The sequence below is a fragment of the Amblyraja radiata genome, chromosome 22 (genome assembly GCF_010909765.2).
Source record: "Amblyraja radiata isolate CabotCenter1 chromosome 22, sAmbRad1.1.pri, whole genome shotgun sequence".
In the NCBI taxonomy this organism is placed as follows: Eukaryota; Metazoa; Chordata; class Chondrichthyes; order Rajiformes; family Rajidae; genus Amblyraja; species Amblyraja radiata.
The window spans coordinates 37,457,788-37,485,328 of NC_045977.1; the positions used below are offsets into that span (position 1 = coordinate 37,457,788).

The following is a 27,541-nucleotide window of genomic DNA, read 5'->3' on the forward strand; positions in this document are numbered from 1 at the left end:
ACCCACCTGTTTGTGTGCCTGTCTAAATGCCTCTTAAATGTTGCTACTGTATCCACTTCCACCTCCACCCCATACACAAATTTGCTTCTTACCTCAGCAAGGCGATTCGAAGGAATCTGCAGGAACGTATCCTTCAGGGTTAGAAATTCAGAATAATTTTGGTAATGGTCGTAGAGATAAAAAACAAAGCTGGTGTTCTCATAGCAGAGGAGAGGGAATGCTGAAGTGAAAGGAAAGATATATTTGGTTACTTTCTGAACAATGATTAGTCTCATGATCAGACGATAAAGCATCTTAAACATGAGTTAACAGATCAGATGTTAAGTTTCTATAAATAATTAAACCATTCAAATTACTTAAGTGGAACACTACAATGATAACACTGATGATATTGGTAAGTATTTATTGATATTAAGGTCATCCTGTACATAATAATCGAGGGGAGAGAAATAAAAGAGGGCATTATGGTAGTTGGATGTTCAGCATAGGTGCATTTAAGAAGCAGGCCCTTCGGCCCACCAAGTCCATGCCGACCATCGATCACTCATTCTATGTTATCCTACTTTCACATCCACTCCCTAATTATCCTGATAATGAAATGCACCACAATTCCATTATAGTTGCTGGCACAGACTCCTGGAATTCCCACCCCAATGCCACTGAATGATTATTTTCCAGAGGACATTCTCAGTCAATCTCATATGAGTGGCTTCCCACTCCATGGTATGACCATTGAATTCTACAATTTTAGATAATCTCTCACTAAACCATCCTGTAAACATGAGTGAAAGTCATTGTGTGATTTAAACACATCTTTAATCAGCACTTAGCAGCACTTAGGACAACAGGTTATCAATAAATCCTGGCTGCTCGAACTGACGTGCCAGGAATGGGGCGTTAGTATAAGTGTTATGGAGGGGTGGAGTTAGTGGTGCTGGCTTGTGTGTGATTGGCTCACATGCACCATCAATCTACACAACCCCCCTCCCCTTCCAATCTCTCCCCTCTTCACTTCTACCCCAGCCCCCCATGTCTCACCTGGACTCCCACCTCTTTCTCCCCTCCCCAGGCACTTTCGTGAATCTGGGTTGACAATCTTCAACTCTTCAAACCTGTCTCACACCCTTTCTTCCTTATCTCTGGCATTTGTTCTAACTATCTGCCTGTCAACCCCCCCTCGTCTATGTCGACCCATTACTTGCCATGCATTGTCCTGCCTGTCCTGCCTCAAGTGTCCACGCCAACCATCGATCACCCGTTCACTCTAGTTCCAACCCATCTACTCCCAAAAAACACTCGGAGCAATTTACAGAGGCCAATTAACCTACAAACCCGCACATCACAGGGAAAACGTGCAAACTCCACACAGCCAGTACCCAAGGTCAGGATTGAACCCGGGTCTGTGGAGCTATGAGGCAGTGGCTCTCCCAGCTGCACCACTGTGCCTCAAGCAGATTTTTTTGTCACTGCAGTTACCAGCATCTGCAGTATCCTGTGTGAATTATTGAATACTATATCCGCACAAATACTGCAATTGAATAATATGAATCTTTGCATGTTACCTTTATCATAAGCTAATATATTTTCATATATAGCTTCTTGAACACTGCTATCCAGCTTCCTTTTTATTGAGCTCAGTGTTGTAACACTGGAAAATAAACAAACGAACATGTTAGACGTACTGAGGTAAAATGTAAATTTCTAATTAAACCATCAGCATCAAACGTAGAAACAAATGACTGCAGTTGCAAATGCACAAAAGAGCACAAAGTTGTGCAGTTACTCAGTGGGTCACACAGCATTTCTAGAGAACTTGGATAGATGACGTTTCAAGTCAAAACCCTTATTTCAGTCTAACATGTATAGGTGACGTTTCAGGTCGAGACCCTTCTTTAGTCTGATGAAGGGTCTTGACCATAAACATCACCTCCATATTCTCCAGAGATGCTATATGAACCCTTTTTGAAGTCAGAGGGTGGTGAATCTTTGGAATTCTTTGCCACAGAAGGCTGTGGAGGCCAAGTCAGTGGATATTTTTAAGGCAGAGATATATTTTTGGTTAGTACAGGTGTCAGAGGTTATGGGGAGAAGGCAGGAGAATGGAGTTAGGAGGGAGAGGTAGATCAGCCATGATTGAATGGTGGAATAGACTTGATGGGCCGAATGGCCTAATTCTACTCATATCACTTATGACAAGCTGAGTTACTCCAGTGCCTTGTGTATTTTTGTGCTGTTGAATTAGCAAAATCTAGCAAAATCTTTCTCAGCATCCAAATTATATATGCTACTGAAATATAGAACATTTTGTGTGTTGGATTTTGTGTCCCTTTGAACATCAAACGTATGGGCCTTTGCACAGATGTAATCTACCCCGAAGTACCGTTTCAATGGCTCGGAGACATAGCAATGGAGAGCAAACCACTTGGGATCATGTCCTCATCTAGGCCGAGCCCCTGGTGGTTAAGTTGGCGTGTCAGTCAGCCATTCGTACTCGACATTGCCTCCACTAGTCTCCCTCCCGCCTTCTCTGTCCATGTGTCGGATTGATGCTTTGATTTTTACCACTCACCCATTTTCTATTGGGTTTGAGTATTTGCTAGGCTGGCACCTGCTCCCAGCCCCATCCAAGAACTGGTTAGCAGAGGAATTAAATATCTCTGATGTACAGTGAAATCAAATTGTATATCTGACAGTGTGACAAATGGTGCAATTTTGCTTGGGCAGCAGAAAATCCAGTGGTATTAACGTTAATTTCTCTCATTTTAAGTAACCCCTGCATACCCTCTCTCTGCACCGCTCCCTCACCCTAGCCATCCAGCCAGTTCCACTGTTCACATCCATATATCGCTTCATTATCACCTCTTCCACAGCCACCAATTGGTCATCTGGTGCCGGCTCATTCCATGCCTCTAGTTTCCCTCTCTCCGAGACTCTCAGTCTGAAAAGGGGTTTCAACCCGAAACATCACCTATTCCTTTTCTCCAGAGATGCTGCCTGACCCGCTGAGTTACTCCAGCTTTTTGTGAGTACCACAGTGTCTGTGCTGAATATGAAGCCAAGACCGTCGCTTATCTACCTACCTGTGCATAATCCATATCACTCCATTCCCTGCATCTCCACATGCCTATCCAAATGCAACTATCCTAGCAGCCTCCACTACCATCTCTGGCAGTGCGTTCCAGGCACCCACCACCCACCACCTGCCCTGCACATCTCCCTTAAACTCTGCCCCTCTCACTTTCAAGCTATGACCTCTAGTATTTGATTTGTCCATCCTGGGAAAAGGTGTCTGGCTGTCTACCTGATCTATGCCTCCCATCATTTTATATGCCCTTGTAGCCCATATGCCAAGTCTGATCTAAACGCATGCTGGGGTTTCTCTTCCAGATGGTGGACCACTGTCCCCACTGAGACTTACATGACATCAAAGCCATTGCAGCTCTTGGAGACAAAGACCAAAGGCACGATTTCTTCAGTGAGGCTGGGCAGCAGTACTTGTAACCTCGAGCCAAACCACACCCAGAGCTCAGCGCTGCTGGCGTTTGAAAGGGCCGATTGAGAAAGCTCCAACACCTGTTTCAACAACGCTGCGCCGACACCAGGAGGGAACATCACTTGGCTCTGAAAAAGAAGAGGTTGAAACAAGCTTAATTCCAAGGTCAAATAAACATGCAAAAACAACCTCAAAAACAACTTGAGTGGTCATTAGACTGACTGAAGAAGGGTCCCGACCCGAAACGTCGCCCATCCTTTTTCTCCAGAGATGCTGCCTGACCCGCTGGGTTACTCCAGCATTTTGCATCTATCTTCTTCAGACAGTCAACATCTTTTTCCCCCATGATGAAAATATCAAATGATCATAAGTGTTAGGAGCAGAATCAAGCCATTCGGCCCATCAAGTTTACTCCGCCATTCAATCATGGCTGATCTATCTCTCCCTCCTAACCACATTCTCCTGCCTTCTCCCCACAACTTCTGACACAAATGGTGGAGGGCATAGCTTTAAAGTGAGAGGGACAAAGTTTAAAGGAGACTAGACCAAAAGCAGACCTGTTGGATCTGCTCCGATATGTGGGACGTTCTTTTTATATAGAGAGCAGTGAGTGCCTGGAACACGCTGCCGCCAGGGTTGGTGGTGGACGCAGATGCAATAGGGGTGTTTAAGTGACTTTTGGATAAGCAGGGATATGTAGGGAATGGTGGGATATGTATCACGTGCAGGCGGAGGTGATTAGTTTAACTGGACATCATGTTCGGCATGGACATTATGGGCCATCGGGTCAGTTCCTGTGCTGTACTGTTCTATGTTCTATGTCCTATGCTCTATGCTCTATGTTCTATGATCAATTTAAAGAATGACATGCCAGGAACATGGAAAAATGCTTGCCTGCATACATTGGGCACAATGCACGTTATAAAGAGAAAGGGTCCACATTAGGATTCTCATAGTCACAAAGTCATGGAGTTGAACAGCAGGAAACTGCCACTTTGGCCCACCTTGTCCATGCTGACCAAGTTAACATTCTGGGCTCGTCCCATTTGCCTGGGTTTGGCCCAAAGTCTTCTAGACCTTTGATGTTTTGAGTCAATGGTTCAATGTTTTCTTTATTGCCCCATGCACCGGGTAAAGTGAAACACATTTTTTGCATACAACTCAGCAAGACTATCCTTGTTCATGAGCACAATCACCCCGGTCAGTACTGTCGGAACCCTTCTTCAGGCTCCTGAAGATGTTTATACATGTTTTCGTAACTTCTTCAGGAATCGGAAGAAAGGTCCCGATCTGAAACGTCACCTATCCATGTTCTCCTGAGATGCTGCCTGACCTGCCAAGTTACTCCAGCACTCCATATCTTAATTCCTATTCTTATATCTGTCCATATGTCTTTTAAAAAAAACAAAGACACCCATTTCTATAGCTTCTTCTGGCAGCTGATTCCAGATAAGGACGTGGAAGAAATCCGTATATAACCTAAAAAAACCTTCTTTGTTTCTCCCCCCCCCCCCACCTAACACCCCCTCCACTCACCTGTATGACCTATGACTTGCCAGAGTTTGAATTGCCCCTCCTCTCTACCAGTTTTCACCTAATCTGACGAAGGGTCCCGACCCAAAAACGTCACCTATCCATATTTTCCACAGATGCTGCCTGAGCTGTTGAGGTACTCTAGCATTTTTTCCATCTGAAGGTGGTTGTGTAAGTCTCCTACCTGATTAACGGCAGCTCTGAATGCTTCGACAAACTCGGTAACCGTATCACTTGTGATGACACTGAGAATTTTCTGCACCTCATCAATATCTCGCAGAGCTCCATTTGTACCGGCCAATTGTCCCAGTTGCGTAATCGTCAATAATTCTCTGGCAATGACCTGCAAAAGATGTTTTTTAAAAAAAACATGTTAATCCTCTGCTCCTAATCTGTAGTGCAACTTTCTGAAACCCGAGCTGAATTTAAACTTCCAGTAATATTTACAATTTGTTTAGTTTAGTTTTAATTTAGTTTAGTTTATTGTCATGTGCACCGAGGTACAGTGAAAAACGTTCTTGCGTGCTAACCAGTCAGCGGAAAGACATTTCGTGATTACAATCGAGCCGTCCACATTGTACAGATACGTGATAAAGAGAATAACATGAATAACATTTAGTGCAAGATAGTCTAGTAAAGTCCGATCAAAGATAGTCCAATGGTCTTCAATGAGGTCGCTAGTAGTTTGGGATTGCTCTCAAGTTGATGGTTCAGTTGCCTGATAACAGCTTGGAACAAACTGTCCCTGAATCTGGAGGTGTGCGTTGTCATACTTCTATATCTTTTGCCCGATGGGAGAGGGAAGTAAAGTAAGTGGCTGGGGTGAGACTGGTCCTTGATTATGTAGTGTAGATAGAGTCAATGGAAGGGAGGTTGGTTTGTGTGATGGTCTGGGCTGCATCCATCAATTAACCTGGGCGAGTAATATTAGATACGCTAGTTTGACATGGTCAGATGGAATAAAATAAAACCTATTAGGCTAGCTCAAGAAATGTTGTCATGACCACAATTAAAGATAGGAAGAAGTGCAAAACTTCCACCTGCATCTCAAGGAGAAATGCAAAAGAAAAATGCAGATGCAGGAAATCTGAAATAATGTAGAGAATGTTGGAACAACTCGGAAGGTCAGCAACTGTGGTGGGAGAAGTTGCATTCAATCGCCTTATATCAGAAGAATCCAACTTTTGGCATGAAAGGCGACTGAGCTGAAATGTTCACTCTTTCTCTCTCCCCATAGATGCAGCCTGACATGCTGCCTATTTCCTATGTTTTCTGCTTTAAATTATAATCTAACTGGGATCAGCAAAGATAAGGTGGCATGGTGGTGCAGCGGTAGAGTTGCTGCCTCACAGGGCCAGAGACCCAGGTTCGATCCTGACTACGGGTGCTGTCTGTACGGAGTTTGTACGTTCTCCCCGAGACCTGCGTGGGTTTTCTCCGGGAGCTCCGGTTTCCTCCTACACTCCAAAAACGCACAAGTTTGTAGGTTAATTGGCTTGTTAAAATTGTAAATTCTCTCTAGTGTGTGTAGGATATTGTTAGTGTGCAGGGAACCTTGGTCGGCACATCAAATAAGGTATTCTTTACAGAACATAAAACATGACAGAGCTAGATATAGCTCTGAGGGCTAATGGAATCAAGTGACATGGGGAGAAAGCAGGAATGGGGTAGTGATTTTGGATGATCAGTCATCAGCAGATGTCAGAGGCGGCAGAGCAAGGCAGTAGGTGGATTTGGTGGAGAAGAAATAATGTCAGTTGAGGCAGAAAGGAAACGTGTGACAGGTAGTATGTGTATTTCTTTGTAATTGTAGTCTGTGTAAGTCTTATACAAGGGTGATATTTGTGGTGTTACAAACTTAATGATGGGCTAGGATAAGTTGGAAATAGGATGCAGGTGTTTAGCATTTGTTAGAGTTAGCTAATTGGCTGCAGCTACCTTTATTTAGTAGATACTTGCAGCACTAGGTGGCGAGTGTGTTCTGGGACAGCAGAACCGTGTGCCTTCTGGAGATGTCATGGGCCTAACTCAATGGAACACCACTTGATAACTCCAATGATATACTTGCATCTACAGGATTACTAGCTAATACGGAGGTAGCTGTTTTGTGCATTCAAATAGGCAACGTTTTGGGTTTCGGCCCGAAACGTTGCCTATTTCCTTCGCTCCATAGATGCTGCTGCACCTGCTGAGTTTCTCCAGCATTTTTGTGTATCTTAAAGTATATGATATACCCTGAATCTATGCAGTTGAGGAAAGCAAAGATCTTACATCTGCACAAGGACAATTCTTGCCAAATGGTCATTTGTGCATTCCTTGACAACTTGCTGTAACAACACTACAGTCGGAGCCAGCAAAATACTCTCTGCTATAACTTAAGTAACTTACGCCAACGAAGTCCTTGTTCAGAGATAGGAATTCTCTAATGGTGAAAAGTGACCGGAATCTGCCAAAGTTAATCAGGAGCCACGGTATACTTCCATTAGTATTGGCAGTGCATGCTGCAAAAATAAACACACTAATTAGATTAATGCTCATTAAACAAAGCAGATTCCACGCTTGTTCCCACTAGTGGGAGAGTCTCGGACCAAAGGGGACAGCCTCAGAATAAAAGGTGCTGCGTTTCCTGTTTTTAATTTATAATCTAACTGGGATCAGCCAAGACAACTTGGCTTGTAGTTGTGTGTGTGTGTGTGTGTTTTTTTTTTAAGGTGATGAGGAGGAATGTCTTTAGGTTAGAGGGTGGTGAATCTGTGGAAATCATTGCCTCAGATGGCCAAGTCATTAGGTATTTTATAAAATGGAGACTTGCAACTTCTTGATTAGTCAGGGAGTTAAACATTATGGGCAGAAGGCAGGAGAATGGGGTTGAGAGGGAAAAACAGATGGAGCAGACTCGATGGGCTGAATGGCCTAATTCTGCTCCTATGACTTATTGTGTCCAGTCAAGAAGAATTGACTTGAATAGCTAAACTGTCAGAAACTGCCGTGAGTTGGCTGCTCCATCTTTCAATTTAATTGGACAGTAAATGAGAACCTGCAAACCACATCTCTTTATTTCCATTTGAGAACTCCTGAGAAACATATCAACTGCACATGGAGCTTGCAACGTATTTTACTCCATCTGTATTAGGGTGGCATGGTGACGCAGTTGCTGCCTTGCAGAGCCAGAGACCCGGGTTCGATCCTGACTACGCAGTATGTACGTTCACCCCGTAACCACGTGGGTTTTCTCCGGGTGTTCCGGTTTCCTCTCACACTCCAAAGGCTTACAGGTTGGTAGGTTAATTTGGCTTTTGTTTTTGTTTTTTTAAATGTACAGGGATCGCTGGTCGGCGCGGACTCTATGGGCCAAAGAACCTGTATCTCTAAACTAAAATATAAACGGAGTAACTCCAATGGAATTGAATCCTCAACAAGTTGGTTATCTCAAGATAACAAAATCAATTTGGTACTCAGGTCTTTCAAAATGATTTTAGTTTTTTAGAGATTCAGCAAGGAAACGGGCCCTTCTGCCCACCATGCCGATCGTCGATCGCACCATTCACACTAGTTCTCTGCTATTGCACCTTTTCATCCATTCCCACAATTTACAGATGCCAAGTAAATGACAATCCCACACATCTTTAAGTAGGAAGGAACTGCAGATGCTGGTTTAAATCAACGGTAGACACAAAATGCTGGAGTAACTCAACAGGATAGGCAACATCTCTGGAAAAAAGAATGGGTGACGTTTCGGGTCGAGACATCTGAAGAAGGGTCTCGACCCAAAACGTCACCCATCCCTACTCTCCAGAGATGCTGCCTGTCCCACATCTTTGAGTTGTGGGAGCTAACTGGAGCGCCTAGAGAAGGGCAAACAAGAACCATAGGACATGGGTTTAAGAACAAGGGGGAAAGATTTAATAAGAATCTGAGGGATCACATTTTCCACACAATAGGTGGTGGGTGTAAGGAACGAGCTGCCAGAGGAGGTAGTCGAGACAGGGACTATTGCAACATTTAAGAAACAATTTGACAGATATATGGATAGGACAGGTTTAGAGGGATATGGGCCAAATGTAGGCAGGTGGGATTAGTGTCGATGGGACATGTTGGTTGGTAGGAGCAAGTTGGGCAGAAGGGCCTGTTTCCGTGCTGCATCACTCTATGACACCCGGAGGAAATCCACACGATCAGTGGAGAATGTGCAAACTCCACACAGACAGCACCAGAGGTCACCCATTCCGATTTCTTGCATTATTAAAGACAGGTGAAGATCAATTTTCCTTTCATGCTGAGGCAGATTTCATGTAAACAAAATTGGGGATAAACAAGGAAGCTCGGAATGGGAGAGCCAGCTATCAGAAGTTCTCCAGAGAAATCCAGTTTGAAAGGTTTTTGAGGAATTCATCCATGCAAAAATCTTGAGTAAACTCTGTCGATATGTGTTCCCCTGAATGCTCAGGAAAGACAGCTCTACTTTGGCAACATAATTGGAAACGTAATATTGCATCCACACAAACCGAACAGCATTGGCACTGAAAGTTGAAAATACACTACCTGGTGAATCAACCCGGTAAACCAAATGTTTTCTGATAAAATTGGAGATGTCTTCTTGTTGTGCCATTGATAAATTGGAATGTACATTTTCCAGTCCTTTCACTCTACAAGTATAAAAATATGCAAAAGGTATCATGACATTATTGATAACAGTGATCAACATAAAATACAAATACAAAGCTTTTACTTTAGTTAGGTAAAATCTGGACATTCTTTGACTTGCAATCTTATTTTCATTGTGATTTGCAACAATATAATTCCGAAGACGTACAGGTTTGTTGGCTAATTGGCTTTGTAAAATTGTAAATGTCCCTAGTGCTTGTGTGTAGGATAGTTAGTGTGCGGGGATCGCTGGTCGGCATGGACTTGCTGGGCCGAAGAGCCTATATCTCTAACCTTCACAAAAAATTAAACTATATCCTCTACTCTTTTGAGTTCCTGACAAAGGCAGAAGGGGTGACATATTTGCATTCTGTAGTGGGTTAATGGTTGAAAAGTAGTCAACAGGAAGCACAAACTTTTATACAGAAATAAGATCAAAATGTTATGTGTCTTCATTCCATTTGTAAGTTGAGGAAGCAAAATGGATCAAATAGTTTAGTTCCTTCTCTCCAGAGATGCTGCCTGCCCTGCTGAGTTATTCCAGCATTTTGTGTCTCTCTTTAGTTTAGAGATACAGTGGAAATGGGCCCTTCAGCCCACTGAGTCCACGTTGACAAATGATCACCCCACGCTTTTCATATTTATCCCAGTTTCCAATCCTACACAATAGGGGCAATTTACAGAAGTCAATTAACCTACAAACCTTCTTGTCCTTGGGACGTGGGAGGAAACGGAGCACTTGTAGGAAACCTACGCGATCACAGGGAGAAGATGCAAATTCCACACATAGATACAGTAGCACCCGAGGTCAGGTAGAACTAGTGATGACAGGTGTAGTGTGAGGGTTAAACTGACAATTTCAGTTAAAATGTGAAATGGAGTTACCAGTGAAATTAGCAACCATACATTCCAGGGTCTACAAAAACAAGTTTGTCTCCTCACACCTGCGATCAGTGCATGGGAAAGGAAGCATTGGCGAACAAAACACACCAATGCTTGAGTAGATGTCTGGGTGTGCAAGCTGCGCCAGATGACCAAACTCCTGTGGCGTGCTCCGATGAGTTTGCAAGTGCTTACGGGTTTACGGAAGTGTATGTGGCTTGTTAAGCAGTGTAATAAATTATTGAGTGAATCAAAACTTATCTAAATCCAGTGATTTATCGAACACAACAGGTGGTCGGTGTGGACTCGATAGACCAAAGGGTTTCCATGCTGTATTTCTAAATTAATCTAATCAAAATACTGTAGTTCAAATCGATAGGACATTCAGCATGAGTTTGTCTGAAGCACTTAGGAATTTTGTGAACTTGTGTAAACCTCAATTTCCTTCTTTCAATTATCTTTAAATGTGTGTCTTAAAGGTTTATTCTTGAAATCAGAACTAACAACATTGAACACACGAGAAATGTTTCATGCTAGGATAAAGAAAGAACATTTTTCACTGAACGTGGCTTTTGATCTCAATTTAGGTATTGTCGGGGATATACTCACATCGCTTGGTAAGATTCGCAGGTTATGTTGGTGGGGATTGTGTCAAGCTCATTGTGAGTAATACTGGAGAGCAGCAAAGTTAATTTATACTGAAACCAGTCAATGAAATCGCTTGCGTCAAACAGTAGAAATTGTGGTCTCAGCTGCTGAAAGATTCTGCTCAGCATTAAGCTCCTCACCACTGGGTTTTGAATTGCCGTGATGCCCACCTGAAATGAGAGGAAATATTCTTGAATGTCGACAAAATCAGCTTGCATTATGTCGTCATTCCCACATATTCATATCTGACCTGGTTGTAAAACATTAAAACACAGAGCATAGAACAATATAGGCGCAACTCACCTGGACAGGCAGCATTTCTGGAGAGAAGGAATGGGTGACGTTTCTGGTCGAGATCCTTCTCCAGAGATGCTGCCTGTCCTGCTGAGTTACTCCAGCATTTGTCTATCTTCGATTTAAACCAGCATCCGCAGTTCTTTCCCACACATAGAACAATATAGCACATAAACAGGCCCTTTGGCCCACAATGTCTATGGCGACAAAAATAATCTTATCTGCCAGTACATAATCCATCTCCCTCCATTCTCTGCATAGAAACATAGACATAGACATAGAAAATAGGTGCAGGAGTAGGCCATTCGGCCCTTCGATTCAACATGATCATGGCTGATCATCCAACTCAGTATCCCATCCCTGCCTTCTCTCCATACCCCCTGATCCTTTTAGCCGCAAGGGCCACATCTAACTCCCTCTTAAATATAGCCAATGAACTGGCCTCAACTACCTTCTGTGGCAGAGAATTCCACAGATTCACCACTCTCTGTGTAAAAAATGATTTTCTCATCTCGGTCCTAAAAGACTTCCCTCTTATCCTTAAACTGTGACCCCTAGTTCTGGACTTCCCCAACATCGGGAATAATCTTCCTGCATCTAGCCTGTCCAACCCCTTAAGAATTTTGTAAGTTTCAATAAGATCCCCCCTCAATCTTCTAAATTCTAGCGTGTACAAGCCGAGTTTATCCAGTCTTTCTTCATATGAAAGTCCTGCCATCCCAGGAATCAGTCTGGTGAACTTTCTCTGTGCTCCCTCTATGGCAAGAATGTCTTTCCTCAGATTAGGAGACCAAAACTGTACGCAATACTCCAGGTGTGGTCTCACCAAGACCCTGTACAACTGAAGTAGAACCTCCCTGCTCTTATACTCAAATCCTTTTGCTATGAATGCTAACATACCATTTGCTTTCTTCACTGCCTGCTGCACCTGCATTCCTACTTTCAATGACTGGTGTACCATGACACCCAGGTCTCGTTGCATCTCCCCTTTTCCTAATCGGCCACCATTCAGATAATATTCTACTTTCCTGTTTTTGCAACCAAAGTGGATAACCTCACATTTATCTACATTATACAATATTCATGTGTCTGTCCAAATGTCTCTTAAATCCCAGTGTATGTCTCAACCACCATGACTGCCATGAAGAAACATCAGAGGGCATTGCTCTCAGTAGAAGAAGAATCCTTGCTGCAACCCTCATGCGTATAGACCCGCAAGACAGAAGGACAAGAAGAATGGTGGAGAAGAAGCCCAATAAGAGGTCTGTGTGGTCGAAGCCCTTGCTCCAGAGCAGACCCAGGTTGGGCCAGTATGAGAACCTGTTGATGGTGCTCCAGCAAGAAGGTCCGGCTGCTTTCAGAAGCTTCATTAGAATCCCCCCCCCCCCCCCCCCCCCCCCCGAGCTGTTTGAGGAGCTGAAGACACTGGTCTTTCTTCCCTCTCCTGGAGAAAAAGGCAACCTTCTCGAGGAAGCCACTGGACGCCTGCGCCTAGCCATCATCCTCCGCTACCTATCATCAGAAGACTCCTACAAGAGTCAGGGGTTATGGGGAGATGGCAGGAGAATGGATTTAGAAGAGAGAGATAGATCAGCTATGATTGAATGGCGGAGTAGACTTGTTGAGCCGGGTGGCCTAATTTTACTCCCATCCCTTATGACCTAATCTTCGAGAACGTGGAAAGGCGACATTTCAGTTTGAGGATCTTAACCCAAAACGTAACGGTAGGATAGGTCTCAACCCGTAACATCACCTGTCCACGTTCTGCACAGATACTGCCTGACCCGTTGAGTTACACCAGCACTTAATATCCTCACATGAGCTAGGAATTTTTCACACTGACAAGTTTTTTTTTTTTTTTTACCTTCAGTTGTTCATCTGGGGTTGGAGGGAGAGATAAATCAGCCATGATTGAATGGTGGAGTAGATGATGGAGTAGAATTCTGCTCCTTTCACCTCTGACCTTATGACCACTGCCCAATGTAGAACTTGTCAACTTGCAACTCACTGATTTCAACAGGTTGGAAGTTTAACAATGAAAAATAACACTACATTCTCAGAAAATATCAAATGCGAAAGAAAGTCTCTCACCTTTTGTGCATCATGGACAAATTGGTTGAGGTAGACGACCAAGGCATTGAAATCTCTGCTGATGAGTACGTTGAGAATCTGGGTGATTTTGCTGGTGTTATTCAACACGTCGGAGCTCACAGTCAGTTCAGCCAACTGCTTTGCGCTGAGGAACTCCAGCACATCAAACTAAAGGAATCAAGCAGTGCAAAAATTAAACATTGGTATTATTAAAAAAAACACACAAAATTGACAATACATCCAGCTTACAGTGAAGATAGATACCAAACGCTGGAGAAACTCAGTGGGAGCGGCAGCATCCCTGGAGATAAGGAATGGGTGACTTTTTGGGTCGAGACCTTCTGGGGTAGGGAGTCTGGAGATATGGAAGGGCAAAATGTGAAAACGACAGATCAAACTAGATGATGATAAGAAAATGTAGAACGGTTCATTGTTGGCTGAGGGGACTGTGACAACGAGGCAACCATCGGTAATATTTAATCAGGAGAACAGTAGAACTAGTTGGAGAACTAGGGAGGGGGGAGGGAATGCAAGGGTTACGTGATGCTAGAAAATCAATATTCACACCGCTGGGCGTTAGCTGCCCAAGTGAAATATGAAGTGCTGTTCCTCCAATTTGCATTGGGCCTCGCTCTGACTCGCTTACAGTCGTACCGTAAGCCGTACCTATATGGCTTCATTCCCCCCCTCATCCCTGCCACTTTAAAGGGTATAATTTCAGTAGCTTATTTAAGTCTTTAAGGCATAAGCTGTCTCATTTCCTGGTCATGTTGTAAAAATCCACATCTGCGGATATTGTCAGTGTGACTTCCGTGTTGCAGTACACGTTGAAATTCTTCTGACATGGTTGAGGTGTTTCTTGATCTCTCAATGTGGCTTTCTTTATCTTTTATATGTCCCTTTAAGTGAATGTAACCCTGCATTTTTTGGACTGGCTGAGGGGGGGGGGGGGGGGGGGGGGATGAGGAAAGAAAATTTGCTGACACTTTGTGGTGAAATGGAGAAAAGGCAAGAGGGGGTTGGCAAGAGGGGCTGTGGGAGGACATCAGGAAATACCTTCTAGATCAGAAATTTAAGTGTTTAGTTTAGTTTTCATAATGGAGGACCAGAGAATGTAGGTTTAAGGTGAAGGGGAAAAGATTTAATAGGAATCTGAGGAATAACTTTTTCACACAAAGGGTGGAGGATGTATGGAACAAGTTGCCAGAGGAGCAGTCAGACAGGTGCATGGATAAGACGGGTTTGGAGGGATGAAGACCAAATGCTGGCAGGTGGGACTAGTGTAGTTGGGACATGTTGGCCGGTGTTGGCAGCTTGGGCCGAAGTTGCTGACTTATTCCAGTTTTTGCGTCTATCTTTATTTTAGAGATACAGCGTGGAATCGGGCCCTTCGGCCTACCGAGTCCGCACTGACCTGCGATTCCCGCACATTAACACACACAGGACAATTTGCACTTGCATCAAGCCAATTAACCTACAATTCTCTCTGTCTTTGGAGTGTGGGAGGAAACCAAAGGTCTTGGAGAAAACTCATGTGGTCAAGGGGAGAACGTACAGACAACACCCGTTGTCAGGATTGAACCCGGGTCTCTGGCACTGTAAGGCATCAACCCTACCACTACGGATTTTTTTCCCGAATTGGACCTGGGTTTTTATCCGTTTTTTTGCCTCCCCCAGGAGATCACGCGGTTCTTGGGGTGGAGAGGGGTGATAGCGGTATAGAGGGGAGGGTAGTGTCTTGTGTTCTGTGTCTTGTGTCTACTGTTTGTGGGTAAGTGTGTCTGTTTAGTGTTCAGCCATGAGTGAATGGCGGTGCGGGCTCGACGGACCTGATGGTCTACTCTCGCACCTACTTTCTATGATTCTATGATACTACACCACCGAGTGTTTAGATCTGTATAAATAGAATGCCGCAATAAACTTACAGCTGAGAAGTTCTTATTCAGATCTGTGAAGTCATGGAATTGAAATTCTGACACGAATCTTAAAAAGTTTTTGATGATCCATTCAAGGGTTCCCTTCGAGTTTTCGGCACAAGCGATGCCTACAGAACCTACAAGAAAAGAGCAAATGTCGTTCATAAGTTAATCTGTTCATAAGTGCTGGGAGCAGAATTTGGCCATTCAACCCATCAAGTCTACTCCGCCATTCAATCATGGCTGATCTATCTCTCCCTTCCAACCCCTGACACCCATCCTAATCAAGAATCTGTCTATCTCTGCCATAAAAATATCTGTTAATTTGGCCTCAACAGCCCTCTGGTGGCAATGAATTCCACAGATTAACCAACCCTCCACATCTCCTTACTAAAGGAACGTCTATTAATTCTGAGGCTATGACCTTTGGTCCTAGACTCTCCCATCAGTGGAAACATCCCCTCCACAGTCACTCCACCCAGGCAAATGTAGTTGTGTTTATGATTCACTGACAGATTATTCACACATTTATAATACATGAACACTGCCAGACCACATTTAGGGTATTAGTAAATTGTCCCAAGTGTGTAGGATGGTGTTAGCGTGTGGGGATCGATGGTCCGCAAGGAGGGCCAAAGTGCGTGCTTCCACGCTGTATCGCCGAACAAAAACTAAATTCCAACCATACACCAACATAATACTTTATTATTTAAAGCCTTTAGACTTTAAGCCCTTCCGCCCACCGAATCCGCACAGACCAGCAATCACCCCATACACAAACACTATCCTACACACTAGGGACAATGTACAATTTTACAAGAGGCCAATTAACCGACAAACCCATAGGCCTTTTGGAATGTGGGAGGAAACCAGGGCACCCAGATAAAACCCACGTGGTCCATATAGAGAGTATATGTAGTCAGGATCGAACCCCTGCCTCCGGCGATGTCATGCAGCAACTCTACCACTGCACCATCCAAGCATTCTTAGGCATAATTCTCGATGTAACTTAAAATACTGAATTGAATGGAGTGCTGTCAAGGGATGATTTGACTTACTCGGTGAAACAGTCATTGACAAAAATAAATAAATCAATACATTACCTGATAAACTGTGCTGGAAACTTAGGAAACGTTTACTGAAAGTGTAAATATCATGATTCTGTGCCAGGGTCAAATGTAGGTACACATTATCCAGTCCTTTCATTCTGTAGACATAAATCAAAATTATGATTTAAAAAAAAAAAATCAAAACTGCAAATCTGATATTTTTTTAAACAAGCATCTCTTTCACTACCCTCTCCTATTGGGCAAAGGGTACAGAAGTGTGAAAACGCACACCTCCAGATTCGGGGACAGTTTCTTCCCAACTGTTATCAGGCAACTGAATCATCCTACCACAACTTGAGCAGTCATGAACTACAATCTACCTCATGGGTGACCATTCGACTATCTTTAATCGGAGTTTACTGGCTTTATCTTGCACTAAACATATTCACAATATTCTCTGTATCCTGTGTCTGTACACTGTGGACGGCTCGATTGTAATCATGTATTGTCTTTCCCCTGACTGGTTCGCATGCAACAAACATATTTAACTGTACCTCGGTAAATGTGTCAATAAATTGAACTAAAGTAAACTAAATAATGGAATAAAAGCCTATTGAGACGTCAATCAGCAAAGCCAATTCCAATATGAGGTGATCTTACTAGATGTAAATGAACTTTATTTATAACACGACCATTTCTAAATGATGGTACACAAAATTGCTGGAGGAACTCAGCGGGTGCAGCAGCATCTATGGAGCGAAGGAAATAGGCGACGTTTCGGGCCGAAACCCTTCTTCAGACTGATAGGGGGTGGGGAAAGAAAGAAGGACAAAGGGAGGAGGAGGAGGAGCCCGAGGGCGGGCGGATGGGAGGAGACAGCTAGAGGGTGAAGGAAGGGGAGGGGGGGAGGGGGGACAGCACGGGCTAGCCAAATTGGGAGAATTCAATGTTGATGCCAAGGGGACGCAAGGACCCCAGACGGAATATGAGGTGCTGTTCCTCCAATTTCCGCTGTTGCTCACTCTGGCAATGGAGGAGACCCAGGACAGAGAGGTCGGATTGGGAATGGGAGGGGGAGTTGAAGTGCTGAGCCACCGGGAGGTCAGGTAGGTTATTGCGGACTGAGCGGAGGTGTCCCGGTGGCTCAGCACTTCAACTCCCCCTCCCATTCCCAATCCGACCTCTCTGTCCTGGGTCTCCTCCATTGCCAGAGTGAGCAACAGCGGAAATTGGAGGAACAGCACCTCATATTCCGTCTGGGGTCCTTGCGTCCCCTTGGCATCAACATTGAATTCTCCCAATTTGGCTAGCCCGTGCTGTCCCCCCTCCCCCCCTCCCCTTCCTTCACCCTCTAGCTGTCTCCTCCCATCCGCCCGCCCTCGGGCTCCTCCTCCTCCTCCCTTTGTCCTTCTTTCTTTCCCCACCCCCTATCAGTCTGAAGAAGGGTTTCGGCCCGAAACGTCGCCTATTTCCTTCGCTCCATAGATGCTGCTGCACCCGCTGAGTTCCTCCAGCAATTTTGTGTACCTTCGATATTCCAGCATCTGCAGTTTCCTTTTGAACATTTCTAAATGATGTTTAGCTTAGACATACAGTGTGGAAACAGGCCATTTGGCCCACAGAGTCCACAATGATCAGCGATCCCCGGACACTAGGGCTATCCTACACACACTAGAGACAATGTACAATTTACAATGTTACCAAGCCAATTAACCTACAAACACGTTCGTCTTTTGATTGTGGGAGGAAACCGGAACATCCGGGGAAAACCCACCCAGTCACATGGACAACGCACAACTTCCGTACAGACAGCACCCGTAGTTAGGATCGAACCTGGGTCTCTGGCGCTGTAAGGCAGCAGCTCTACCGCCGCGCTACTGTACTGCCCGACTCATCACACACACAAGCTCATTACATTGGTTTATACATGCTGTCATTACCAATTAACCCTGCACAATACAATACAATGCGATACAATAGAACTTTATTTATCCCAGGACGGAAATTGGTCTGCCAACAGTCAGAAAACACAAGATACGCGAAACATGAAATTAAAGTGACGATGTGGAAAGTTCAGGATTGGGGGTGTGCAAAGATTGATTGGGAGGGGAGGGGAGGGGAGGGAAGGGGAGTCTGTCTACTTGGTGGAACTAGTCTGTTGCTGAAGGTGCTTCTCAGGTTGACCAGTGTGTGATGGAGGTGGTGAGCTGTACTGTCCAAGATATGGATTATATACTCACATTGCCTGGTAGGATTCACAGGATATATCCGTGGGTATCAACTCCAACAACTTGTAGTCAATTGCAGGCAGCAGCAGATGCAGTCTGTCCTGGAACCACTCAGCAAAATCTGCACCATTAAATCTTGTAAAATACGATCTGAGCTGCGATATAATCCCTGTCAATATTGCCCGACTTGTTGAGAATGGTTGAATGGCAGTAATGTTCCTCTGAAATGGAAGGTAGAATGACATTGATAGTTTGCCGACCAGTAGCAATTTCCATTAAAGTGAAGTGTAGCGAGTGTATATTCTCCACTTTGCCTTTTACTGAACAGTTGCTTTTCATTCCATTTACTTTACCTTCATAACACCTTGCAGTCTGACTTATTGTTAGGCAATGAATTTAGAATTCTACATTCACATAAAAAAAATCATCCTACATTTATTTTTTTATGCATATTAATGAAAGCAACATTCTAGCATGTTCACCCCAAATTTGCAGTGATTTGTTATTTGTCTTTTCTCTGAAGATAGACACAAAATGCTGGAGTAACTCAGCGGGACCGGCAGCATCTCTGGAGAGAAGGAATGGGTGACATTTTGGGTCGAGACCATTCTTCTTCAGTCCTTTCTCTAACAGTTAACAAAATTTCAATAAACCTTAAAAGGACACAAAGTGCTGTTCTGAAGTCTGAAGAAGTGTCTTGACCCGAGAAGTCACGTATCCATGTTCTCCAGTTCTGCTGCCTGACCCGCTGAGTTACTCCAGCACTTTGTGTCCTTTTGAGTAAACCAGCATCTGCAGTTCCTTACGTCCAAAATAAACTATAGTTTGCAGATCAAGAATCAAAAATTACATTTGTGATGTAGAGGAGCATATTGCGTCTTTCTCTGTTGCTCTTGACTCAGTTATTAGTCCACAAAATGTAATTACCAACACAATCTTGACTTTGCATAGCAGTGTATGTTTTGTGGTCATAATCAACTATTTTAATTTTCTCTTTGTTACCACTTTGACTCCATAATTGGGATGGTTTGCAAAGTTACAAATGTGTTTCCAAACTTTTCTTGGCTATTATTTTAGTGATCTTCTGAGAAAAAAAGGAGTATGGAGTCCTACAGCATGGAAACAGGCCCTTCGGCTCAACTTGCCCACACCAACCAACATGTCCCATCTACACTAGTCCCACCTGCCTGCATTTGGTCCAAATTCCTTGAAGTCTGTCCTATCCATGTACCTGTCTAAATGTTTCTTAAATGTTGCAATAGTACCATCATTGGTACTCCCTCATTGGTGACCCTCGGACTATAATAATAATAATAATAATAATGGATGGGATTTATATAGCGCCTTTCTAGATACTCAAGGCGCTTTACATCGCATTATTCATTCACTCCTCAGTCACACTCGGTGGTGGTGAGCTACTTCTGTAGTCACAGCTGCCCTGGGGCAGACTGACGGAAGCGTGGCTGCTAATCTGCACCTACGGCCCCTCCGGCTCATTGCTGGCCTTACTTTGCACTAAACGTTATTCCCTTATCGTGTATCTATATTACTGTAAATGGCTCGATTGTAATCATGTATTGTCTTTTCGCTGACTAGACTGGATAGCATGCAACAAAAGCTTTTCACTGTACCTCGGTACACATGACAATAAACTAAACTGAACTCAAACTACACCATGGTTAATGTGGAGGGTAAAACCAGACAAAGGCGATGGGGAAGGTTACTTACCACTCTCGTGTCGTTGATAAATTGGGTAACATATCCGATCAAGTCACCGTAGGTTCTATTTCTCAGGATGTCAATGATCTGGTTGATGCGTGAAGTATGATTCAATGATTCCACAGTCAGTCCAGAGAGTTCTGGTATGCTGAGCAGATCCAATATTTCGAACTACAGAAACCAAAAGATTGTATCAAAACTATGACATTTTAAAGCTGACTGAAAATAAAATAAACTCTAGGGAAATCAAACTCTCGGTCTAATTTCTGCCTAAAATCTGTTCAGGAAAGACGCAAAATGATTTATAATGTTTAACAAGGAACTGCAGATGCTAGAAAAAAATCGAAGGTAGACAAAAATGCTGGAGAAACTCAGCGGATGAGGCAACATCTATGGAGCGAAGGAAATATTTCGGGTAAAGATATGAAGGAGGCATATCCCTTTCAATTTCTCTCTTTTTTTCCTTTTCTCTTTCTCTTTCCTCTATTCTTCTTCTTTCTGCTTATTTCACATCACCTTCTTCTTTCCTTTTTCAAGCTATATAATATTCTCTATCTCTATATTTCTTGCTTTTCTTAGTCTTTTTTTTTCTACTATTAAATTTAAAACAAGAAGTTGTACATGAAATGTAATATGTTATTTATGTCTTATATTATTGTACATCACTTCTAATAAAAATATTTTAAAAAAATAAAAAAGCGTTGCCTATTTCCTTCGCTCCATAGATGCTGCATCACCAGCTGAGTTTCTCCAGCATTTTTGTCTACCAAATGATATTTAACCCCCTTTTTAATCAAATACAACTGCATCTCATTTTCTACTCTTTGGTTCAGTCTCTGCTTTTCCCTCAATAAAGGACGCAAAGTGCGGATCAGGCAGCATCCCTGGAGAACATGGGTAGGTGACATTGTGTCGGGACCCTTCTTCAGACAATCTTAAAGAGGGTCCTGACCCAAAACATCACCTATCCATGTAGGCAAGCAGATGGAAGAACCGTCCCAACACGAAACATCGCCTATCTGTGTTCTCCAGCAATGCTCCCGACCCACAGAGTTACTTCAGCATTTTGTGTCTTTCCTTGGTAAGCCAGCTTCTGTAGTTCCTTCTTCCTACCAAAATCTACCTAGTTCGTGTTGAGGAATAAAGAAATTACCAGATAATATTGTGTGTTTATAAATGGCATGTCTGAGAAGGTGATTTCTGCCACGAATTTCAGGAAGTTTTTTTGTAACCAGTCACGAAGTCCAGTTGTGTTATCAGTACAGGGAACTGATCCAATTCCTGCAGAACAAAGATTGGCACAGTTAGTCAGACAAGTCTGGACAACAGACACTAATATTTGTCTGACAATTATTATACCAAGGTGCACAGATAGAGCCCTCTCCTTTCTTTCTCCCCCCCTCCCCCACTGGGATCTGCAGGAGTTGCTGCTTCAGAAAGGCAGCCAGCATCATCAGAGACCCACACCACCCTTGCCACACTCTCATTCACTCCTGCCATCGGGAAGAATATATAGGACACCCTACAGCTATCAGGCTATTAAACACTACAACCTCCATATAAGCAGACTTGCAAGCATTGATTTTGTCTTTATGCTCCAAGTGTGTGTGTGTCTCTACATAAATATAGTAAATGTGTGTGTTGCATACTCTACTTCTTGTGTGTCAGTGTGTATATAAATGTGTAGGAGTTTTATATATAAGTGTGTGTGTGTGTCTTTTATATTTTATACTGAACGTCTTTTTGTTTATTTTATAGTTTACAATGTTTACATATTGTGTTGTGCTACTGCAAGAATTTCATTGTTCTGTTTGGGACATATGACAATGCAAAACTCTGGACTCTCTCAACTCCAAAATGAACTAAAGCATGAATGAGAGACTAATAGAACCACCGATGCACATGAATAATGGATTCTCTGCTCTGTCATTGAGGAGTATAGAATATTTGTTCAAAAGAAAAGAAAATATGTAAAAGTGACCTTGCATTACAGCTATTGAAATGTCAATCTTACAGTAAGTAAGCACCTGCCCACAACACCCTTTTACACATAACATATTTCATTATCTATTCCACAATAATGTGACTTTAATGGGCTTTTCAATTATGTATTGGAAGAAGAGTAAAAAGAAAATAGTCACATCATCCAAAATGCTCATTCATTACCATGTGAGTCAGATTGCAAATTCAAAAAAGTTCTACTAAAGTTGTAAACATCATTGAGTTGTGACTTCGATAAATTTGGGTACAAATTATCCAGGCCTTGGATTCTGTAAAGACAAAGAAAGACCACTTTAAGCTAGTTGTCATCATAATCAGACATTCAATTTTGTATAGAGCGGGAGGAATCAGCCAATATATTTAGTTTAGAGATGCAGCGTAGAAACAGGCCCTTCGGCCCACAGAGTCCATGCCAACCATCGATCACCCTGTTCACACTAGCCCAATGTTATCCCACTTTCACATCCTGTACACCGAGGGCAATTTACAGATTGTGGGAGGAAACCAGAGCAGGCGGAGAAAATCCATGTGGTTACAGGGAGAACGTACACACTCCACACAGACAGCTCCAGTAGTTAGGATCGAACCCAGGTCTCTGGCGCTGTGATGCGGCGGCTCAACAGCTGCTGCCTGATTTACTTAGAACCTGAACATCTTATTAAGTCATAGATGACAACAGGAATCTACATCTAACCTCGTGCAAGATTGTTTGGGGATCATTTCAACCATGCCCTGATGTAAAATAGCAATAGCTCATTTTTTCCATTAATGTATATGGAAATAAGAAATAAATCATAGAGGCAGGGATAAAAGATACTCAAACTAATCTGATATGTCATTGGATTCGATTTCAGGTCAAGCCTGCTTTTGCTAGCATCTCGTATATTTGATTTCCCCTCTAGATGAATAATCTACTAATCTCAGTTTTCAATGTATTCAATAACTGAGCAACTACAGCACTCATGAGGTACGAGGGTTGAAGATTTATTTTCATATTTGTACGGAAATTGTTCCTTCTTGCAGTCCTAATGCCAACCTCTCTGACACACTGATTGTGAGCCCCATAACTGAGGAAGGCTGTGCTGATGTTGGTGAGTGTCCGGAGGAAGTTTACAAGAATGATCTCAGGGATGATTGGGCTAACAGCTGATGAGCATTTGAAGGCACTGGGCCTGTACGCACTGGAGTTTAGAAAGATGAGGAGGGAACCTCATTGAAACTGAAAGACCTGGATAAAGTTGATGGGGAGAGGATGTTTCCACTAGAGGGAGAGTCTAAGACCACCTTTGGAAAGATGAGGAGGAATTTCTTTAGTCAGAGGGTGGTGAATCTGTGGAATTCATTGCCACAGACGGCTGTGGAGGCCATCAATGGATATTTTTAAGGCAGCGATTGCCAGATTCTTGATTAGTACGGTGTCAGGGGTTATGGGGAGAAAGGAGGAGAATGGGACTGAGAGGGAAAGATAGATCAGCCATGATTGAATGCGGAGTCGACTCGATGAGCAGAATGGTCTATTTCTGCTCCGTGCCATATGAATTTATGAACTTAAACACAGAATACTCACATTGCTCGGTAAGATTCACAGGATATGCTGGTGGGTATTGCTCCAAGATTGCTTCCTGTAATACTGGGCAACAACATAATTAAACTGTCCTGAAACCACTTTGCGAAGTCAGAAGCATTAAATGATGAAAACAAGGGTTGCAACAGCCGTATGATCCTGTGTAGCATCCGATCCCTCACTGTAGTGTTAGCAAAAGTTGTGATGTTCATCTGAATGAAAAAAATAAAAATTCTTTAACTATCGAGAGTTCACAATAGTATTTCTAGATAAAATAAAACTAAGCTGTGAACTGTTCAGAGTGCTCATTTCCTCCCAATCTCCCAACTCTGCTCCCAAGTTTTCTCATTTACCTATCTTTAGACTAAAGATACAGTGCGGAAACAGGCCCTTTGTCCCACCGAGTCCATGCCAACCAGCGATCACCTCGTGCACTAGCATTGTCCTACACATCAGGGATAATTTACATTTACAGGAGCCAATTAGCCTACAAACCTGTGCGTCTTTGGAATGTGGGAGGAAACCGGAGCACCCGGAGAAAACCCACACGATTACAGGAAGAACTTACAAACTCCGTACAGACAGCACCCTTAGTCAGGATCGAACCCGGGTCTCTGGCATTGTAAGGCAACAACTTATCAAGATAAGAAAGTAGGCGGCACAGTGGAGCAGCCGGAGAGTTGCTGCCTGACAGCATCAGAGACCCGGCACATCAAGATAAGAAAGAAATAAACTGAACAATTGGAAATGGCGCAGCTGGCAGAACCGCTGCCTCACTGTGCCAGAGACTTGGGGTCGATCCTGACCTCGGGTACTGTCTGTGTGGAGTTTGCACGTTCTCACAAGTGACCAGATGGGTTTCATCCTGGTGTTTCAGTTTCGTTCCACATCCAAAACACGGGCAGGTTTATCGATTAATCGGCCTAATTTTAATGTATGAATGGGAAAGGGGGACAGTGTGGAACTAGTGTGAACAGGTGGTCGATGGGCCAAAGGTTTCCATGCGCTATCTTTCAATCTTTCCAAAACTGTACAAGAAGGGACGGAGCCGGCTGTACTTTTTGAGAAGGCTCCGCTCCTTCAACGTGTGCAGTGAGATGCTGCAGATGTTCTACTAAGCGGTGGTAGCCAGTGCCATCTTCTTCACTGCCATGTGTTGGGGCAGCAGGTCGAAGGTCGCGGATGGCAATAGGATTAACAAACTCATCAGGAAGGCTGACTCCGTCTTAGGGGCAAAGTTGTATTCATAGGAGGTGGTCTTGGAGGGGAGGATGCCCCTCAAACTGCGGAGCATCTTGGACAATACATGACATACTGGTCAACCTGAGGAGGACCTTCAGCAACAGACTGCTTGCACCAAGTTGCAGTACAGAACGCCACAGGAGATTCTTTTTCCCTGTGGCTATCAAACTGTACAACTCCTCCCCCTTCTGTCTGGGGTAGACAGACCCTCCCCCCCCCCCCCACCCCAATCTTTGCAATCTGAATGTCTTGACCGGAAACGTCACCCATTCCTTCTTATTGCCTGTCCCACTGAGTTACTCCAGCATTTTGTATCTATTTGCACATCCCCAATCCATTCCAATCGTCACTTTAATTTAAGGTTCCGTGTATCTTGTGTTTTATGACTGTGGGCAGATCAATTTCCCTCCTGGGATGAAGAAAGTTCTATCGTATCGTTAAAAAAACAAAGCAAAAGGTCTTACCATGCGTGTATCGTAATTAAAATATGTGAAATAGGTATCTAGGTCGCTGAAGTTTCGATCGGTGAGGGTATCAAAGATCTGATCGATCCTGTCCGCGTTGAACCATGCTTGTGGGCTCACAGTCAACTCAGCAAGCAGTTGTGGAGTGAGGAGGTCCAACACTTCGAACTAATGAAAAAAAGTGTCTAGTTAAAAACACACGTTAAAAAATGATAACACGGAATGTTTTAATGAGAAACCCGCGTTCCCCCACAAGGCTACACTCGGGGTAGATAGAAACATAGAAAATAGGTGCAGGAGTAGGCCATTCGGCCCTTCGAGCCTGCACTGCCATTCGATATGATCATGGCTGATCATCCAACTCAGTATCCTGTACCTGACTTCTCTCCATACCCCCTGATCCCTTTAGCCACAAGGGCCACATCTAACTCCCTCTTAAATATAGCCAATGAACTGGCCTCAATACCTTCTGTGGCAGAGAATTCCACAGATTCACACCTCTCTGTGTGAAAAATGTTTTTCTCATCTCGGTCCTAAAAGACTTCCCCCTTATCCTTAAACTGTGACCCCTTGTTCTGGACTTCCCCAACATCGGGAATAATGTTCCTGCATCTAGCCTGTCCAACCCCTTAAGAATTTTGTAAGTTTCTATGAGATCCCCCCACAATCTTCTAAATTCTAGCGTGATGATGCCGCGGTTTCAATTACTTACCCCAGAAAAGTTTGGGTTCAGAGCGAAGAGGTCGCTTAAATTCAAGCCTTGCATGGATTTCAAAAAATTCTTCTCCACCCATTCACGGCTACCCGTCATGTTGCCTGCGCAGGCACTACCTGTAAGAGTCCAGAGGAACATCAGTTTCAGTTCAGTTTCGTTTATTGTCACGTGTACCGAGATAGAGTGAGGAGCTTTTTGTGGCGTGCTAACCAGTCAGCAGAAATACAATACATGATTACAATCAATCCACCATAGAGGTACATCAGGGAAAAACATTACGTGAAAGGTAAAGCTATGCAACGTACATGGTCAAAGCATTATAGGCACAGTTTAATTTAGTTTAGAGATACAGCGAGGAAACAGGCCCTTCGGCCTAACGAGTCCGTGCCGACCAGCAATCCCCTATCCTACACACTAGGGACAATTTACCAAAGCCAATTAACCTATAAACATGTTAGTCTTTGGAGTGTGGGAGAAAATCGCAGCACCCGGAGATAAACCATGTAGAAAAACACAGGGACAACGTACAAACTACGTACAGACAGCACCCGTAGTCAGGATCAAATCCGGGTCTATGGTGCTGTAAGGCAGCAACTCTACAGCTGTGCCACTGTTGTAACATCTATGCCTGAGATGGCATTAAGGACCTATTGCTGAGATGGGAGAACCTTTGAATAACAATGGTACATAATTGGAAGTGTGCACCAGATGAGATGTTTCTTACTGCATTAAAGGACAGCACAGTGGCGCAGCTGTAGATTTGCTGCCTTTCAGTGCCACAGACCACGGTCTGATCCTGACTGCGAGTGCTGTCTGTACGCAGTTTGTACATTCTCCCTGTGATCGTGTGGGTTTCCTCCGGGCGCTCCGGTTTCCTCCCATGCTCCAAAGACGCACAGGTCCCTCCACACTGGATCCATCACTCAATAAACCAGTACTTCATTGGGATGTGGGAGGAAACCGGAGCGCCCGGAGGAAACCCACACGATCACAGGGTGAACGTGCAAACTCAACACAGACAGCACCGGAGATCAGAATCTACCAGCTGTGCCATTGTG

At 43.7% G+C, this 27,541-nt stretch overlaps 2 protein-coding genes across 3 annotated transcripts in view; both read right to left on the reverse strand.

Annotated features, from left to right (window-relative positions):
• Positions 1-26,617, reverse strand: part of LOC116985943 — a 261,983-nt gene extending 235,366 nt beyond the window's left edge. For both annotated transcript variants that reach the window (XM_033041073.1, XM_033041072.1), the window contains exons 1-17: positions 26,481-26,617; positions 25,769-25,936; positions 24,066-24,274; positions 22,664-22,767; positions 21,651-21,778; positions 20,507-20,668; positions 18,791-18,999; positions 16,605-16,708; positions 15,511-15,638; positions 13,586-13,753; positions 11,162-11,370; positions 9,569-9,672; positions 7,415-7,527; positions 5,211-5,369; positions 3,419-3,621; positions 1,563-1,648; positions 93-220 (exon numbers count right to left, since the gene is read on the reverse strand). In XM_033041073.1, the coding sequence (XP_032896964.1) occupies positions 93-220; positions 1,563-1,648; positions 3,419-3,621; positions 5,211-5,369; positions 7,415-7,527; positions 9,569-9,672; positions 11,162-11,370; positions 13,586-13,753; positions 15,511-15,638; positions 16,605-16,708; positions 18,791-18,999; positions 20,507-20,668; positions 21,651-21,778; positions 22,664-22,767; positions 24,066-24,274; positions 25,769-25,936; positions 26,481-26,579 (2,481 nt within the window). In that variant the 5' untranslated portion in view covers positions 26,580-26,617. The remainder of the gene's footprint in view (positions 1-92; positions 221-1,562; positions 1,649-3,418; positions 3,622-5,210; positions 5,370-7,414; positions 7,528-9,568; positions 9,673-11,161; positions 11,371-13,585; positions 13,754-15,510; positions 15,639-16,604; positions 16,709-18,790; positions 19,000-20,506; positions 20,669-21,650; positions 21,779-22,663; positions 22,768-24,065; positions 24,275-25,768; positions 25,937-26,480) is intronic.
• A 513-nt stretch (positions 26,618-27,130) lies between these two features.
• LOC116985444 overlaps positions 27,131-27,541 on the reverse strand; it is a 38,447-nt gene continuing 38,036 nt past the window's right edge. Inside the window, exon 22 of the mRNA XM_033040234.1 lies at positions 27,131-27,151. Coding sequence (XP_032896125.1) covers positions 27,131-27,151 — 21 coding nt within the window. The remainder of the gene's footprint in view (positions 27,152-27,541) is intronic.